The sequence below is a fragment of the Myxocyprinus asiaticus genome, chromosome 8 (genome assembly GCF_019703515.2).
Source record: "Myxocyprinus asiaticus isolate MX2 ecotype Aquarium Trade chromosome 8, UBuf_Myxa_2, whole genome shotgun sequence".
NCBI classification, from domain to species: Eukaryota; Metazoa; Chordata; class Actinopteri; order Cypriniformes; family Catostomidae; genus Myxocyprinus; species Myxocyprinus asiaticus.
This window is the reverse complement of record NC_059351.1, coordinates 6,114,109-6,133,575: the sequence shown is the minus strand read 5'-3', so window position 1 is coordinate 6,133,575 and position 19,467 is coordinate 6,114,109. Positions and strand designations below refer to the sequence as shown.

Below are 19,467 nucleotides of genomic sequence, written 5' to 3'. Positions count from 1 at the left end.
GTCATTTTTGACTGGGAACACCACAAGTGTGACTTTGTGCCATTTTGTACAAAATAAAATAATTTAAAAACAAACTTCCTGGTTAAACATTAAAGCACACTAGTGTGATAAATAGTACAGAATGTTTTCATATTTTATTTAATATTGCCAAAATTATCCACAAATAATATTTTGGAGGTGCATAAGCTCTGGTCAATGAGGCCTACGATCAATAAGCTCAAAAAACAAATACAAAACCTGTGCTAATTGAAAGAAAACAGAAAAGATTTTTCTAAAAAAGATTTAATCCAATATTTGGTGATAATACAGCATAATGAGAGACTTCTAAGCAATTTTTAATAGGCTGGTCATTTTTGACCGGGAACACCAAATTGGGTAAAACAAATTCAACACAGCACAAGGGTTAAATAAAGAATAGTTGCCTAATGAAGAGTTTGTGACCCATGATAACTGAACCTAAATAACGCACTGAAAAACCAACGTATCAAATTACACAGGCAGCAATGTACACGCACTGACAGAAGACGTTTATTTGCAGGTAACATCTCGGATTTGGAATGACACAGGAAATACTGTTAGACACACAGACACGTGCTTGAAGAAACACACTTTATTATATTTTGAAGAACAGATGAAAAAAAACTGTCTATGCGCAAGTCTGACGCGCTGTTTGTTCAGAGGCGTGCAGTCTCGTGTAACATGCGTATGTAAAGGGCTCTCACTCTTTATTTCAATCTTCTGAAAATGTTTTGCAAGAATATTATCATCTATGAGAATGTCAGCTCAGTAGGTGCTCTGAGATCATTGCGAGCGCAACTCTGCAGGGTCACTTTACATAGGGCCTATACATCTGTGATTAAATCATACAATAATACAAAAACACGTTCACCTCGAACCATGATTTATATTTCAGTGATTATTATCATTGTTATAACTATCATGTTTACATTTATAATTGTTTTTAGATCTTAATTTGTATTAGTAATTTTCGGCCTGTTGTCATAGACGGATACTTGTGTGATGGTAAATCGAATGATGGTTATATGATTTATTATTTTATTTTTTTTGACCACTTTGTTATTTTAATTGATTTTTCATTTCGTTTGAAGCGCAATTTGAATTTAGAAATGTCTTTGGTTTAAATTTTTTGCTTTTAAATAAATGAATTTAAATCCCTCAGCTGGGGGGTTGACGATGTAATTGGATATTGTGATATATATATATATATATATATATATATATATATATATATATATATATATATATATATATATATATATATATATATATATTTTTTTTTATATAAAAATATCATGAGCATATTTCTTGCATATCACACAGCCCTAGGAGGGAACAAAATAATTTATTCACACACATTCAAAGTCATTACCCTTCCGAAGCAGCTAAACTGGGTCCTGGGATGAAAGGTAATAAAATACCAAAATAAACACACAACGGCCCACATAGTGATGTATTTGGCCGAACAACGAAATACCTGACCAGTAGCCCATGATGGAGAGAATGCACGGATGAAGTAGGTTCATTGCCAAAGACATGTTGCCCTTCAGAACTGTTGAAAAATCTTTCAAAAAGTTGAACAACACACATTTTAATTGCACTTTATCTTTTTCAGTTTCATTTGAATTTTTATTTAAAATAAATAAAAAATAAAGTTCAAAGTTTAAAATCAAGCTGCCTTGCATTATTGTGTAGGCTATTGCTTAACGAAAATTACCCCATAGTACCGCTTAGCATCCAACCAGCGGTAATACTGGTGTTAGTCGGTTTGAACGTGAACACCACACCGGTGTGGAAATTATGATATCGTGGCAAGTCTACACCCATGTTTGCCTTCAGAAATTCATATATTCTCTATACAGATGACTTAAATCATTAAGAGCCATATGAAGTGTTTATTTTCTTTGGATATTTTTACTTTTTTCTTTTACCTATTTAGTTTGTTGCATTGCTGATGAGATGATGTCGAGTTTCTTGAGGAAAATGTATACAAATAATAATAATGATAATATTAAACTACTTCTACTACTACTAATAATAATACTATAGTATTATATATACTACTATCATACTAAATATTATTAGATACTACAATAATAATATACAACATTAGACTGAAATGTGGCATAATGTGAAATTTAGCATTATGGAAGGTTGATTTAAGACCAACCTGAGTGTTTTTTTTATTTTTTTACTTTGACTATGTTTGCCAAGTTCCAAATCAAAAGAAAAAATATAGATGAGAAAGCAATTGTTATTCACAAAGTATTTCATTCACTGACTGGACTATTTAAAAATAGGCATTACAATATTTATTTAATTTATAAACCAATATTGATTGATTTTTCAGAAAAAAATTAACTATACTGTGATATAATATTAGTCAAATCATTAGGGCTGAAATGATTATCTTTTTCAAAAGCACTGAAACGACATTATCAACATCGTCGACAATAAAAAAGGCTGTGAATACTTATGTACATGTGATTTTTTTTCGTTTTTTTATTTTTAATAAATTTGCAAAGATTTCAAACAAACTTCTTTCACGTTGTCATTATGGGGTATTGTTTGTAGAATTTGAGGAAAATAATGAATTTAATCCATTTTGGAATAAGGCTGTAACATAATAAAATGTGGAAAAAGTGAAGCGCTGTGAATACTTTCTGGATGCACAGTAAGTTGGGCACAAGCTGAATAGTTGGTTAAGAGCTAATAATTAACCGCTGCAATAATCGCCGAACAGTCGAATAATCGTTCTAATAATTGATTAGTCAATTATCAAAATAATCGTTAGTTGCAACCCTACATATCATGATATAAGATGTTGGTCATATTGCCCACCACTAATAAGAAAATAAACAGGGTCAATTTTGACTTCATGTTGACTTCAGCAAAGCATCATGGATCCAGTCTGGAACCAAAGCAAGCCTACAAATGAACACAGCTCTGCCTGCACACCCATGTACTTAACCCTCTGGGGTCGATGGACACGCCGGCGCGTCCTGCTGGATATTTTCCTCATAACAGCGGAAACAACTTAAAATTCTCCGCCATTTTTGGGCATACAGATAAGTGTAAGACATCATCAGAAACTATAAAGGGTCTATTTTTATTTGTGTACATTCACAATAACAACAAAACCTTGTGCTTTTGTAAAATAAAGAAAATAAACAGGGTGCGCTTTCAGCCGTCTCTGTCTCCGCGAGCGTTTTTCTGAAACACGTCACAAAAATTAACTGAAACTCCGCGAATACTTATCAGACAAACATGAAACATATGTCTAAAGAAAGCTTAAAATGTCTACTTTTAAATAAAACAATTCAAATTTAAAACAAATATCCTCCTGCAATGTAATCTGTATGAAACTAAGCGATGTACAATTTCTCCCGGCTCAGCTCATTATTGCTAATGTGATCCCACCCACCAACAGAGCGTGCTATTCATACGGTAATGTGCTGAGGCGATCAATGCAAATGGTAAACGCCCCCAACAATGCCTTAAAAAGCATCAAGTTCATTCACTTCTCTGCACGTTTGGAAGATGGCAGGCTACACAGGTGAGGAAGCTTCTGGATAGTGACGAAAAGTTCACATTTTCCACAGAAGAAGAGCGGGAATCCGACGAGGAACGTTTGCATTTTGAAGAGCGACTTGATCCAGCTGAAGATACAATTTCGGAAGAGCAAGTCATTTAGTTTTACTTAGATATTAGTTGACATGCTATTTTATATAAACATGGACATATTTTACTAGTTGGACTATTTCCAGACTTGCCAGCCAGGATTCAGAGTATTGAAATTTGAAATATGTCCTAATAGGCAAGTTTTAGTTACATTTAAATGTTGTTTCGGCTAAAGCAGGTATTTAAATTGTATGCTGCATGATATCAATATGATATGTAATATGATATAAAAATAATATGAATGTTTAGATTATATTTTAACTAGTGTTTATGCTGCCTCATTATCATCAACGAAGCTTGTGCTTGCAAATATCTGTTCGGGTGTAAATGTGTAAAATGTGCTGTAAATATGCCCATATTAGAAAATCAGCATATTAGAATGATTTCTGAAGGATCATGTGACACTGAAGACTGCAGTAATGGTGCTGAAAATTCAGCTTTGATCACAGGAATAAATTGCATTTTACAATATATTCAAATAGAAAAGTTATTTTAAATTGTAAAAATATTTCACAATATCAATATTGCTGTATTTTGGATCAAATAAATGCAACCTTGGTGAGCAGAAGAGACTTCTTTTAAAAACATTAAAACTTTTAAATGGTAGTGTAGGTCTAAAGTTTTTAAGTAAAGTCTTTATGTAAAGAAATGTATAGTCAGATTACTTCTTTTAACTTAAACTTGATTTTGTGAATAAGCTACAAACAATACATTCAGTAATTAAGTCTCCTCACATTCATTCTCTCTCAGGGGAAGGGTCTTTGTCTCTTCAGGTGTGAATCACATCAATATTCATGATCATCCACGCCTCCTCGCATATGGCCTTTCTAACACTAAAAGTGTCTTACAAAAGTTAAATGACTATATTGTTTTTGTATGAATGGGTGATCAGGATGGTTTTCACATCATTTTTGTAGCAAAAACTCTAGGCTACAAGATCCAGTTCTCAAAAGTCTTTTGAACAAATGTTTAGTATGTGTTATATGGCCTTATTTCAGTGACTTTTTTCAAAAACCACGGATAAAAGTTATTTCAAAAATACAAACATGTACATACATGTTGTTCACATATTATTGTAGCCCAGTTTGTGCTGAATACAGTGTTATCAGACTTTAGCCATTAATATGTTTTTAAGCGACTGAAAAAAGCACAAATGTCAAGGCATGTCAAAACTTCTCCAGGGCCCAAAACACCCTCAGACCCCAGAGGGTTAAACTAAACTTGATTTTATAAGCTTTTACCAATGACAGCTATGGCAAATCACAAGCTTTGAGAGCAAGCTGAACAGACATGTGTAACTAAATTTCACAAAGTTGCTGTTACTGCTCATCTAATTTTAAGATCTACTTCTACCTAACTTCATCTATTTAGCACAGAGTTATAAAGACACAATTTGATTGGCTACCACTGAGTAGGAGAATAATTTCATAGGCCACCTTTTCCGAGAAGAGGATGACAAAAAAACAAAAAAATCATCCGAAACAGACGAAATTTAACCAGCGACCTTAAAAGCTGTCATAGCAGATAGTCTGTATGCAAGACTTTGTGAAAATTAGTGTTAATCATGATCTGTGATGGAAAAATCACACTAAAGTAGATCATTAATGATGAAAGTACCTTCAATGGGCCTAAAAATGCCAGACATTCAATTTGTATCAAGGAAGTATTCTTATTGTTAATCATCTCACCAGTTCAGGGTTATAAGCTTTCGTTACAAAGATGATGAGCTTGTAGATTCAAGTATCAACAAGACTTCTCTTGCATAACAGCTTGTTGCAAACAGGAATATCAGAGAATAATTGCCTGTTGTGCACAAGAAAACTTTAATGTCTTTCTTCTGGCCAACCTAACTTATTGATGTTAGTACAATACCAGGTTTAGCCTCTCAAAGCTGATTACTATTTTGCCAGGTAAATGACAACAAAGAGCAAAGCTGTGAAGTATCTTGATCAAGACTCACAAGGAAAGCTAAGTTTAACCTATTTACTATATAATTTACAGAGAAAATATCATAAATAACAACTGTGGGCAGCAAAGAGAATGGACTTGACGCTCATTTTACTCACCTGACTCAGCCATCTACGCAGAAAAGGCATGTCCAAACCTGATCTTTACCTTCCTGCAGACTCTCTCATCTCTCCATCTTATTCCACTCTTTTCTACGTCATTAACTTTCCTTTCCTGCACCTTCAGATGGTAAGTGTGAGCCCCTCAAAGCTTGCTCTGTTCTCCCTCTGTCCCTTCCTGTCTTAGCTCTGTTTTTTTGGACCTGGGGCTGACTCTGGCTCCGCCTCCCCTGCTGATTCAGAACAATATGCTTCAGTCAGAGCACCGCACTGGTGACATCTTCCTGGCAAAATCACCTCCAGAAATACAGCAACGTTACAATCTCTCATATCCTCCTCTTCTCTCTCTGGGATGACTTGATCTCTTTTAATAGTATTTGATTTTACGGAGGTACAGCTTGAAGCCTGCCAAAGACTGGCTGTGGCATGTCTGAATCTCACAAAAACATGTCCAGGTCATATTTCACCACAGATTCAGAATTTACACTATGAATATTTTGCATGAAGAAAATGAAGTCCATTTTGGGACCATTAAAGGAATAGTTCAACCAAAAATGATCATTCTCATCACTTAGGCTGCTCACCCTTATGCCGTCTCAAACGTGCATGACTTTGTTTCTTCCACGGAACACAAATTAAGACTTTTTGATGGCGATATGATGAGAATACTGTACATCCTTTTAATGCAAGTCAAGGAGTGCAACATTTCCAAGTTCCAAAAAGGACACAAAGGCAGCATAAAGGCAATTCAAACAACTCGAGTGTTTTAATCCATGTCCTACGAAGCGATACGATCGGTTTTGGGGGAGAACAGACCAAAATGTAACTCCTTTTTCCCTAAAAATCTTGACATTACAGTCATTATGACTGGTTCTTGACGTATTTCGTGAGATTCACCTTTCACCCTCACAAAGCTACCTTTCATATATTTTTACTGAGTGATGCAGCACATACTGTATGAGACCTGACAGGGCTGTCAAGATTATAAAATTTGGCCTACGATTATTTATCAAACACATAATTGCGATTAAGATGATTCATTGTCAAACAAATAATTTAGATTATGGTGTTTAATTATCTGTTTTAGGGCTTTCACAATTATGACAACTATTGTCATACAAATGATCATACTTCTTAAGGTGTATGTGTGCTTCATTCAGCTTAAGAAGACATTTATTCATATTTAACTTGGAATCATATAATAAAATAGGGATATATTATATATGTTATATTATTAAAATATGTCTCTCTTTTTGGTCAACTTTATTCTTGGATCATGTTTACATATACACTGTTGTTTTTGAACCAAGCCAACCTAAATAGCTGTTATATTATATTATGCAATACTAAAATATTGCTGTCCTAAATTCTCCACTAAATTCTTCTGAAATCATCTGTCACTGCGTGTCATTAGCTCTGTGCATACAAACCCGCAATGGTCAAGAACACTGGCCATTCCTCCAACTTTACATTTTTAACAGAGCTTTGCATCAAAGTCCCTTTCAAGGCAAATTAGTCCGCGCGGCAGCCATCTTTGGAACGCTCTTGGGCAGCTATTTACTATACATGCGGCATAAAAGCAAAGCTCCTATCTACAGGAATAGGGAAAGACAAAATCTTTCCTTGTCTACATCCGTCATATTGGGCGTTCCAATTTCTCTCATTCATTTTAATATAAAAAAGTGGTCCGTCTTGGGCTAAACAGTCTTTGTTTGCGTTCACGATCAAATTCCTTGTTTAGATTTTTGTGGGAGTTTTGCACGAGCCTCCGCAGTTGGTGCGTGCATCAGAGCGCTTCAGAAGCGGTTAATCTTGAGGAGCGGCTCTCATTTGGAGCGCTCACAAAATGCATAACACCGGAAAATGAGGCATTTATGTTAAAGTGGATATCACGGCAGTTAAAATTCCCTTATTTAGACAGTAAAATGTTGATTTTAGAATTGGAAATGCACAATAATCATGATTATCTTAAATAACCACAGTTAGATCAAATAACCACGATCAGACAATTACTTAATAGCTAACTGCACAGGCATACTTTCTGAAGTTTAAAAATACTTTGTGCTAGGCTACAAAGTTATGTTTCTCTCTCTGTCGTCACTGTGAACAACAAGCCACATTTTTATGTGCCAAAGAACACTTAAGTAAGACAAACACACGGTCTGTTTCTACTCAGTAACACACACTCACACAGAGAGGAAATCAGGAGGGCTGGAACAGGGAGTAATCCAAAAATAAAGAGAAGTCAATGCCCTTCAGCTTGGCATGAACACACAAGAGCAGAAACCCCCTAAAAAAACAGCTCTTTCCCATAAAATGAAAAAGTGAAAGTTGAGAGCAGCCTCAGTTAAAATCAGATTACCATGAGCACACAAAACACCAAAATCTGGACTATTCAATGATTTATAGACTTGACTTGAATCAAAATTAGAGTTTTGTGGCTTTTAGTCCATGTCTGGGAACACAAACCACGAATACTGATGACTCATCTTACACTAAGGAGTTTTTTGTCTAATCAAATGCTCCCTAGATTGAGAATGGCCATCTCCCTAACATCAACTGCAACCGACTAGCAAAACGTGGTCCATTGCTGTGACATAACTAAAGCCTATTGGCTTTAAAGAAAAGGGACAAGGCTGAGCCCAAACTTCCTGTTTCAACAGGAAGTAGGTCAACACAGAAAAGCCATTTCATCAGGTCTTTAATGCAGTCAAAGTGAACTGATGTTGAGCTGATTTAGAACTGCCTTGGGCACTTTTAACTAGAAATACCCCACACAGTCAGTGAAGTTGATGAACAACTTGGATGAGTCACAAACAGCTAAACTGTCTTTACTGTGAACATAATCATTAAAAAAACAAAAAAAACAGCTTGCCTTAGTATGTTGATGAGCCATCAGGCCCATAAACATATAAATAAGAGCGGGAGGGAACGAAAGAGAGACCGAACAAGAAAGAGGGAATCAGAGGAGTGCCACACAGTTTGACTTAATCCAGACATGAAACACAAACACGCTTGAAAATGGCACAGGATAAAGAATCCAGACAAATGTCAAAGATGATTACTTGAACATACTTTTTAAAAACACTGTGTGAAATTGTACAAATATTTAGCCATTACATCAATGAGTCTGTGATTTTTAACTGTGTGAAGGCACTAGTCTAGAGAATATTCCACACACATTTCCCAAGAGTTTACAGTGCACACCCACCCACAAGATCGCTATCTCAAAGTCAGGGCTCTACAGTGCAACCGAAAATTACTGTGTGTGACTAGGAAAAAATATTTAGGCGCACCGGTGCGAGTGACCCGATTGAAGTAGAGGTGGGAGAAAAAAATCTATTCTCCGATAAATCGATTCTGAGAACGCGACAGCGCAGTGGAACTCATGCACACGCCAGAGACAGATGTTAGAAACGTACATATCCTAAAGCCAAGCACATCCTACAAAACTGAATGCAGACTGGATGTATCGACCACACACCATTTGTCTCCTAATGAAAATATGATCCTGAAATCTATTCACAAACTCGCTCACATGGCAACGGGAGAGTTGATTTCGTGATTACATGTCAACAAAGAACATGAAATACGAGCTTGCGCCATTATTGCACAAATTGCACAACAAGGGGAAAAAAACACCTGAAAATAATGATACGACAGAGGTTGGGGAGACGTGGGTGTTGTTTTTGTTTTCTAATATCGTTTTGTCTGCTGCTTCCCAATGTTTTTCACTCCTCTTGCGCTCTTTCATTTGCTGTTGCACATTGCCGGTCTCTCGCTCTTTGGGAAGAGAGTTCACACCTGACGGCGTGAGGTCAGTGTTTATCACTTTTTATGATGCCAATATCACCATACAAAGGCTGTAAATACACTGTACACCAACAAAACAGATTTGGGTGTGGATTTTGTAGTTACTGCAATTGTCTCAAACCCTGGTTATAGTTGAGTGAGACCTGTCCGTCACAGGGCAACTTACAGTCGAAGAACCCCAATTCTGGTCAAAATGTGAAGTTACTGTGTTTTGTTTTTGCACAGCAGAATAACCAATAAGATTAAAAAAATGTAGATGTATCAGGAATCATTTTAAATTGGATTGTGACTCCCAGAATCGGAATCTAATAGAATCATGAGGTTCCTAAAGATTCCCGACCCTAGATTGAAGCTCATGAAGTGTTGTATAGTACAATCGGAATAAAAATTACAATAGTTATGTTTCACAATGCGATTGACTGCTTTTCATCCCTTCAGTCAACCGAGCAAGTGCAAAAAAGTTGTGAGACATTTTAGTCAGCTTGAATGAAATGAAAAGCATCAAATTTGATCAAGTGCAACTAAAAAAAATGTAAGCGTAGAGCCCTGCAAGTTCAGGTTTTTGAGGTCAAATCACAGGAAGAGAGAGGCGATGCTAAACTATGATGTCATCTTACCACCACAACCACCACTCGACAACCACTCGATGACAGCAGGTTGAATTTTCTTTAGCTAAAATCACTCTGTGCTCACCGAAATTCAAAACACTGCCCCCAGTGGCCAAAGCGGTAACTGTTGTTGGGTGTATGGGCAAGTCTGAGTTCCATTTCCCAGGTGTCCACAGAGGGGTGCCAAAAGCAATTTGTGAAGCAAGTTGTTTTCAACTACAGGCAGTAATACGTGAAGAGGAATGCATGTTTTCTAAACTGTGCCTCCCAATCCAAATCCCATATCAAACCATAAGTGATGCTCAATTTTTTGTCCAGATCTTTTAAATTAAATTCAGTGTTTCCAATTAATTAACTAGACTGTGGCGGCCCACCACAGTCCAATTTGTCCTGCCACAGTTTCATAATGAATCAAAAATATTTTTACACTTCTCATAATAACATAAAAGATCCCTAACGTTGTGTTTTGCGTCATTGCTTTGGCAAAGCATCTCTCACTCTCAGTCAGTAAACCCCCCCGTACGACAGCAAACAGATACAATTACTGCAGAAGTTATCATTGATAATTAACATTAATCTAACGTTAGCTAAGTTAGGTAACAATAATGTTAGCTGTCAGTCTCTTCGCTTATGTCGACTGACATACCCGGCTGCTTGTCATGAAAAACAATGTATAGCGTATGTAGCGTTATATCTAGCTAGCTAAAGTTAGCTAATTATCTAACGTTAACGCTATTACCAGTGGCTCTGACAATGTAACTATTTTTCAGCATCTGAGGAGCAAGCAAGTTCAACACAAGTAACCACTTTAGCTTCATTTTTTTTGATTGCTCACAGGGCTCGACATTAACGCTTGTCCGCTTGTCCATGACAAGTGGATTTTTTGAAGGGGCAAGTGAAAGGGAATTTTACTTGCCCGACCGGACAATATTTGTGATAGCCTAGGCCTGTGTCACTTATTAGAAAGTTCATATTCTTATTCTGCTGTTGAAAGTAATCCAGAACATGTAATTTTATAATTTGCTATCGATCTAGTAACAGCTGCACCCTGTTTGATTGACAGGCGGCGTATGTGTGTGTGCTGAACATGCACGTGTTTTGAAAATGCTTGCGCTAATGCGCGCCTGAGCGGACAAATACATTTCAAAATTCCGCCAAAATACCCGTCTTGGTGAGGTATTCATGTAAACACAGAGAGTGATGTCTAAAGTGAACGTAAACAGCGGAGAAAAAAGCGGATTTGTATTAAAATGTCGGACTTCTAAGTATAAATGTAAGCTAATAGACCTGCTGCTGTCTAGTGTGTCATCATAATAATCAACAACCATAACAAGAAAATGAGAAAACACTCTTAACTGCTCTTGACTGATTAAATTTAGTAGCTTTAAAAAGTATTAATGTATATAATCATACAGTAAAGACCAGTAGTAGTTTTATGTTGCATTTCATTCTGAATGTTTAGTTGAATGCTTGATAACCAACTGCTGTTAAAAACTTTTAAAGCTCTTAAAAAAAGCACTGACATTTCTCAATTTGCATTTTTTTTGTTCTATTATTTTTAATCTATTTCTATTCATTGCTGTTTTTTATTGTTATTTTATTACTGACTGTTTACTAGTCTTGAATAATTACTTAAGCACCTGAAACCATTCTTCCATAATTAACAAATTAGTTATTATTTGTTGTGGTTTTGAAGCTGGTTTTGGGACTACTGAACTTTTGGTATTGTGATAATGTATTGTATAGCCTTTATTGTACATGGTAGATCTTGCTGCAATAACATGATGAAAAAGTATCTCTCATTCCATAGAAGTGAAGCACCCCTGCTGAAATGATAGCGATGGAGGCTTTCCTTGATTTAACTACCATACGTAACATAATATATCATATGACAATAACCTCCTCCCCTACCATGTGCAGTTTACATTTCTGTCGCAGAGAACTGAGTTGATTGCATAAGTACACTATTAGGTTGGGCATCTGTCATAATTTTAGAAAAGCATACAACATAAACTTTGACATGTTATTTGATCATGTAACATAAATGTCCTTTTTTCTCTCCAGACAAGTAACATTTTTACTCAGACAAGTGAATGACCAATTTACTTGTCTGGAGGACAAGCACATGACAATGCTTAATGCTGAGCCCTGGCTCAAATGTATGCTCTAGTCGATTTTGTGTTGTGACCATTTGTGAACTGCGTTAAACTTCATCTCGTTTACCATGCTTTGTGGGTGTGACTTTTTTGCCATGTCATCAACATTTATGATGAAATTACTACTAGAGCACAAAATTGTTTACAAGAGCACAAAGTTCTTCATAGATCTAGCCTCTTAATTTTGCTCTCAAATTGCACCAGATTGATGCATTTTACTTTAAAATGTAAACATTTTCTTACGGGGGAGCATAAGAGAGTCCAAGGTCCACCCACCACAGTCTCACAAAATCTTGTGGGATTAAATTAATTTAATTTAATTTAATTTAATACTGAAATTCTTGAGATTTTTTTTTTTTTGGCATGACTACAGCAGAATAATCTTTTATTGCTATTTCTTTAAAAAAATTAGGCAGTGAAACAGTTGTTTTACACCGGTCAATCGAGCGCAACTCATTGGGACGCCTTGTTTTTATTTTTTATTTTGATGTGCTGCCGAGTTATTCCAGCCACTTTATTTGACCCGTCCATCAAAAACAAAATCTATGTTATATGTACAAATATAACGTGTAATTTTTTTAGCTCAGAATTGTATTAGTGATGTAAGAAACTTCCATCTCAGTCCTTTCTGAATGATACACAATGGTTGTTGAGAGTGTATTCTCCCCATTGTAGCCAAGTTACATGATATGAACTGATTTTTGTATTTTGTTCTCTGGGTCTGGACAGGCAAAGATTCGGAGAGTGTTCTTTCTGTCATTTGGACATCTGGTGAACTTAATATTGAAGTTTATGAATGGTTTTGTATGTGTGTAGTCATTATTTACCTTTATGAGTAACATTTATGTGATATTTGAGTTGTCATTGTGTAATAAATGTTCTGTTTGCAAAAAGGCCTTAATTGTATTATTCTTTTTTTAACTTATCTTTAACAGATAGAAGTTAGTTACTCTAATTCTTTAGACTAAAACTCTGCTTACTGTGGTTAGTTCTACGGTATGGACACTGCGATTTAATATACAACATACAAACAATTACCGTAGTTAATTTTACTGTAGAGCAAATATACTGTATTTTTTTATTATTATTATTTTCTCCCCTTTTCTCCCAATTTTTTGGAATGCCCAATTCCCACTATTTAGTAGGTCCTCGTGGTGGCGCGTTTACTCACCTCAATCCGGGTGGTGGAGGACAAGTCTCGGTTGCCTCCGCTTCTGAGACAGTCAATCCACGCATCTTATCACGTGGCTCGCTGTGCATGACACCACAGAGACTCACAGCGCGTGGAGGCTCATGCTACTCTCTGCGATCCGTGCACAACTCACCACGCGCCATACTGCGAGCGAGAACCACTTAATCGTGACCACGAGGAGGTTACCTCATGTGACTCTACACTCCCTAGCAACCGGGCCAATTTGGTTGCTTAGGAGACCTGGCTGGAGTCACTAAGCATGCCCTGGATTTGAACTCGCAACTCCAGGGGTGGTAGTCAGTGTCAAAATATACTGTATTTTAATATACATCATACAAACAACTACCTTAATTAATTTTACAGTATAGCACATACTGTAAATCAAAATACAGTACGCTGTAAACTACTGTAGATAGTTTTACAGTAATTTACAGAAAATTTTGTGTGGACAATAGTGTAGACTATAACAAATATTTATTGTGAAACTACATAGACTATATCATTTGTCACACTAAAGGACTATATATGTGAACTGCAAAAAAATACTAAAAAGGTGTTTAAAAATGGTGACCCATTATATCACCTAAAATATTTGTACACTTTCTATAATACAATATATGCATATATAAATTTTAACCCAAATGTTCACGTCCATGTTATTTGACCACTACCCATCATCAGGTGGGTGTGAACACATAACACAGTACACAACATAATGGAAGTTCAGTGGAACAAATTAAAACCTTATGAAGTACACAAACACATAGGTTGAAGAACAGTTTGAAAGGAGGAGGGAGCACCAGTCACATGAGATGGGACATGTGACAATGACACGTACCTAGAAATAAGGTTGCTACCAACAGCACAGGTGCAGTTGCAAACCCACATACTAAACAACAGAAAACGGCACTAAGCACAACACATTTGTTATAGATGCTGGACAATCAAATGGCCACTATTCACTATGGATACCAGAGAGAATGAGACAGACTAGAGGGAGAAGTTACAGTCTATTCATTTCCTTCTTTTTACTCATGAGCAAATCCACAGCTGTAATAGTCTATTCAAAGAACTGCCGTCTCTCATGCATATTTCCTCATCTTGTTTTTGATGGCTTTTCCCCTTTATCTCTCTCTCTCTCTCACATACACACACACACACACAACACGATATGACACCATCAATCTTATTCTACACTCCCATGAGTTTCATGAGTCTATGGACTGACTGTTGCTTTACTGATCACAGTTACTGAACTGAATAAAGTACAGTGCACCACCCATCTGCTCTCAACAGGAACGTTGCCTGTTTTAATATATTCTTTTGAATTTATTGTATTTAATACAAAGTACTACTTTAAACAGCCTCTAAACCATCAACTCCAAAAGTTATATTAAAATCCTTGTCTCCATACAGCCAAATGCATACCAAACAGCTACTTTTGTTACAGCTGACCAACTATAAAATAAACCGCCACTACTGTATCTATTACTTCTTGCCTGGGTGTATAAGGACCATTTTAATCGCACAAAAAGATGGCTAAGACACTTTCTGAGTGCAGCATGTGAACTATTAAATATATTCATTTTATTTACAACAAACTGACACAATGGTTTAGCGAGCTACCTAGCTAGACACTATTTTTGAGCTAACCAAGATTCGTATCTATGCCAAAAAATGCTGTCTAGGTAGGCAGCTCACAAAATATTTGAGACACAGCCACTAAGAGAACATTCCAAGGAAAGAGTTCAGCATCTCCAAACACTTCAAGGTTTACACAAACACTGTGAAACTCATTCGGGAGAGTAAAAATAGAACTAGCTGAATAAAAGACAAACATATTGTTTGTTTGTTTTTTGTTTTTTTCAGTGAAACTAAAGTTTGGCTAATGTTCACTTAACTTACTTTAGTGGCTAACCGACTAGCATGCTAACACGTACACTTTCATACGAAACGAACTCCAAACACACACTTTATGAAGATACTCACTGCCTCCTGTTCGCTTTTCACATCCCTCCGTAGTAAATTAAAGATGTGAAAGCGCGCTTTCATCGCTTCGGCCATCCACACCTCCTGAATAAAGTGAAAGCAGTAATGTGTGTGTGTGTGTGTGTGTGTGTGTGTGTGTGTGTGTGTGTGTGTGTGTGTGTGTGTGTGTGTGTGTGAGACGGTCCAACATTCACATGATGAGAGATAATTACAGTCAAATACAACATCAGATCACATCCGCAGGGATGCGTTGTTTACGCACTAGTTCCAGTCTGTCTGGTCACTCTCTCGTCTCATTAAATATTAAATTATAAGTGCAGAATAAAAATACTAACTATCATCGCGCTTAGATCATATGGGAAGGGAGATAAAACGTTGAGTTGCAAGATAAACAAAACTTAATTTTATGTTTGAGTTTTAAGATTATTTATAATGTTTAATTGTTTACAGAGATTGTTACTTGCAGGGTGATGGCTATTCATTCTTCATCCATTTGACATTTTCAAGTTCAGGGTTTGAACACCACCTGGTGGCACAGGATTTACAGTCACTGTGAGTGGTGTATGGACAGACAGTGACCTTCAAATTGCTTTTGTTTGTGTGATTTATAATGAGCTTCTGTCTTAATGACTAAAAAAAAAAAAAAAGCTTGAAATTGTTTTGGTATTAAATATTTTATATAAAGTATGGTCCAAAAGTCTGAGACCACATTGCACATCTGTGAACACCTGTGCTGCCTGCCAGTTGTACAAGTTCTTGTTATTTGGAAATATTATATATATACACTACCGGTCAAAATTTGTGAAACACTTACTCGTTCTTTATTATATATTTTTTTTCACATTTTACAATAATATTAAAGTCATCAAAACTATGGAATAACATAAATGGAACTATGGGAATTATGTTGTGTAGGGCTGAAATGATTAGTTATCGACAACGTCGACAATAAAAAATTGTCGACAAAAATGTTCGTTGTCGAATAGTCGTTTGATCTTAACGTAACATAAGATCATATGAAACTCTAATGATTGCACACAAGAGCAGCACTGCAGCTCGCGCCTGACTGAGGAGAGGAAGAATTACACAGCTCACAGTCCAGACACACTCTAAACTTTCCAAACAGCTTCAGGTCATGTAGATCGCAAAGTATGAGGGAATTATAATGCAGAAATACATAATAAGTAAATACAGAAGCACTCTTGTTGTGGAATAAGCAGAGCCAGAGCTGACGCTCAGCTCAAGCAAAACTTGCGTGTCGAGCGTCTTTAAAGGGAACACCCTGGCGTTACATCTTTAATGCAGTTCTATTTAATGCGTTATAGCTTTATTAAAGTTCAAATAATAAGGAAACTGGCATTTCTCTGTGCGGTCAGCGCCTCTTCTATGAGTTGTGCGAAGTGTCCCGATCTAAGGGGGAGAGATTGAAACCGCACCCGACTGATGCACACACTGTTGCGGGGACGCTCGTCCCTCGAGTGCGTGTGCTTAATGCAGCTAGATTATAACGTGATTGCTCGCGACTTATTGAATCATACTATATGTTTCACTGTGCATTTCTAATCGTGAAGAAAATTGGCAAAATGCAGCTTTATTAATAAGAGAGAGTTTGTTTTTTTGTGAGTTAATGATGGATTGAAGTGAACAAAAAGGTGAGACAGGGTAGTCTTCGCCCCATTATACACTGCAAAAAAAAAAAAAAAGAAAAAAAAAACATTGATTGTTTTTGTTTTGCTTGTTTTCTACAGTTCTGCAGTTATCTAAAACTCCTTTAAAACAACATACATTTACTTTTGGTTTTTTTTAATCTGAGAATGTTGAATATAATATTAAAAATACAAATATTTTAAAATATATAAAAAATCCTTTAAAAAAAGATGCATTCTCCTGAGAAGCAGCATATAAGATATTTAGACTTGCTTTTAGAGAACAGATCTTGAATATAAGTATATTTTGTCTTTACTGCACTCGCAGAAGTATAACCAAGTGAAAAAATACACTTATATACAAAATACACTTATATTTAAGATACATTCTCTTAAAGCAAGTTTAAATATCTTATATGTTGCTTCTCAAGTAAATGTATCATGTTTTAAGGATTTTTAGAAAGTTTTAAATGGAAAAAAAGACTAATACACTTGATAACAATAGGATTTTTATGCAGTGAAATTTTTATTGGATTAAACTTAATAAAAAGTATTTTTTTCCCTTTAATTCAGTGAATATCATTTAGAGGTATTTTTAAAAGATGATTTTGTCCTCTTTATTGATAGCAGGCACGTTTAATACAACCTTTTAAGTCAGGGCACAAGCTGAATAGTCGGTTTAGAGCTAATGATTAATCGTTGCAATAATCGCCCGAATAGTCAAATAATCGTTCGAATAATCGTTAGATTAGTCAATTATCAAAATAATCGTTAGTTGCAGCCCTAATGTTGTGACTAAACAAAATCCCAAATAAATCAAAACTGTGTTATATTTTAGCATCTTCAAAGTAGTCACCCTGTGCCTAGAAATTGCAGACATGTACTCTTGACATTTTCTCAACCAACTTGAGAAAGTTCCCATCTATGTTGGGCACTTATTGGCTGCTTTTCTTTATTATTTGGTCCAAGTCATCAATTTCAAATAGCCCATTCCAAGTCAAAAAAAATTTTTTAATTAAAGTTGTGTTTTATAATGAAATAAATGAATATGGTAGCACAATTATATTTTTGTCTACAAAACTAATTTCAAACATTTAAGCATACGCCTTCAGATCAAAAGATTTTTAAGATCATGGGAAACATTTCAGTCAAGTGTTTCAAAACTTTTGACTGGTAGTGTGTATATATATATGTAATAAGTAATATGTGCGTGTGTGTGTGTGTGTGTGTGTGTACACAGTATAAGTTATTTTAGATTTATGATTAAAGTAATTTCGATTTTATATTTTTTATTTTTAAAAATTTATTTTACCCTAGATAAAGAAAACCGACATATTAACAACTGTACAACTTCAGTAATTGTTTGAGCTAAATCTGATAAAATTGTGAAGTTCTTCCACATTATATTCTACATTCATCTCTCTCTCTCTCTCTCTCTCTCTCTCTCAAACACACACACACACACACACAAACTTGTTTGCTCAGCTATCTGAATGAGAATACACCACAGACTTCTATTGTTTTTTTTTTTATAAAGTTAACTATAATTAATATAAACTAGCCATAACCCACACCCTAAACCTAACAGATTTTATTTTATTTTATTTTTTTATTTTTTGCATACTAGAATTTTAAAAATCCTTATTTAATTTATGTATTTATTGTTTTTTCCAAATGAGGACTTCCCAGAATTTCCTCAAAGGAAGGTTTTGTCCAAATTAGCTCACTTATGGGTACAATTTTTCCCTAAACTACAGCTAAGTACACACACACACACACACACACACACACACACAAACACACATCGTATCGCTCTGTCCCACTTGATGGATCAAGTCCCTTGACACTGTAATGTAGATCTATCTCTTTTTCCTTTATTTCATACAGTAAACACTTAAAACCTTCCTTCTTATTCAAAAAGTACTACAGCTGCATAAGCCACAGAGGCTGTTTAATAGAAATTCATACTATTATATGGGAATATAACCTTAAATCAAATCAAAATCAAAGAATAAAGAATAAATGGCATAAAAGGGATTAAGAAAAAAAATCTGATTTCCTGATATGTCTTTGTGAGGAAATAACACAAAAATATTTTGAAATATAAATAGAGAATAGAAATAGCTTGAACAGCTTCGCTGAAAGCAGATTATGCTATGGGTTTATGATAGATGATAGAATGAAGAGTTTGAAATAACAAACATACTCACACAGCATTTCGTTTTAAAGGTATTGTTTACACAAAAATGAAAATTCTCACATCATTTACTCACCCTCATGCTACACCAGATGCGTACT

At 35.5% G+C, this 19,467-nt stretch overlaps 2 protein-coding genes and 1 pseudogene across 6 annotated transcripts in view; 2 read left to right on the top strand and 1 right to left on the bottom strand.

The window, feature by feature from the left end:
- Positions 1-19,467, top strand: part of LOC127444521 (uncharacterized) — a 212,668-nt gene that overhangs the window by 158,410 nt on the left and 34,791 nt on the right. The window lies entirely within an intron of this gene.
- Positions 1-19,467, bottom strand: part of LOC127444517 (TBC1 domain family member 1-like) — a 111,628-nt gene that overhangs the window by 82,033 nt on the left and 10,128 nt on the right. Inside the window, exon 1 of one of the 5 annotated variants that reach the window (XM_051703907.1) lies at positions 15,524-15,675. The exons of 3 other annotated variants lie outside the window; for them this stretch is intronic. In XM_051703907.1, the coding sequence (XP_051559867.1) occupies positions 15,524-15,598 (75 nt within the window). In that variant the 5' untranslated portion in view covers positions 15,599-15,675. Of the gene's footprint in view, positions 1-5,765; positions 5,962-15,523; positions 15,676-19,467 lie in introns of those variants that run through there. One more of the 5 variants, XM_051703908.1, reaches the window with a different exon arrangement.
- Positions 9,552-19,467, top strand: part of LOC127445547 (high affinity choline transporter 1-like) — a 54,180-nt pseudogene continuing 44,264 nt past the window's right edge.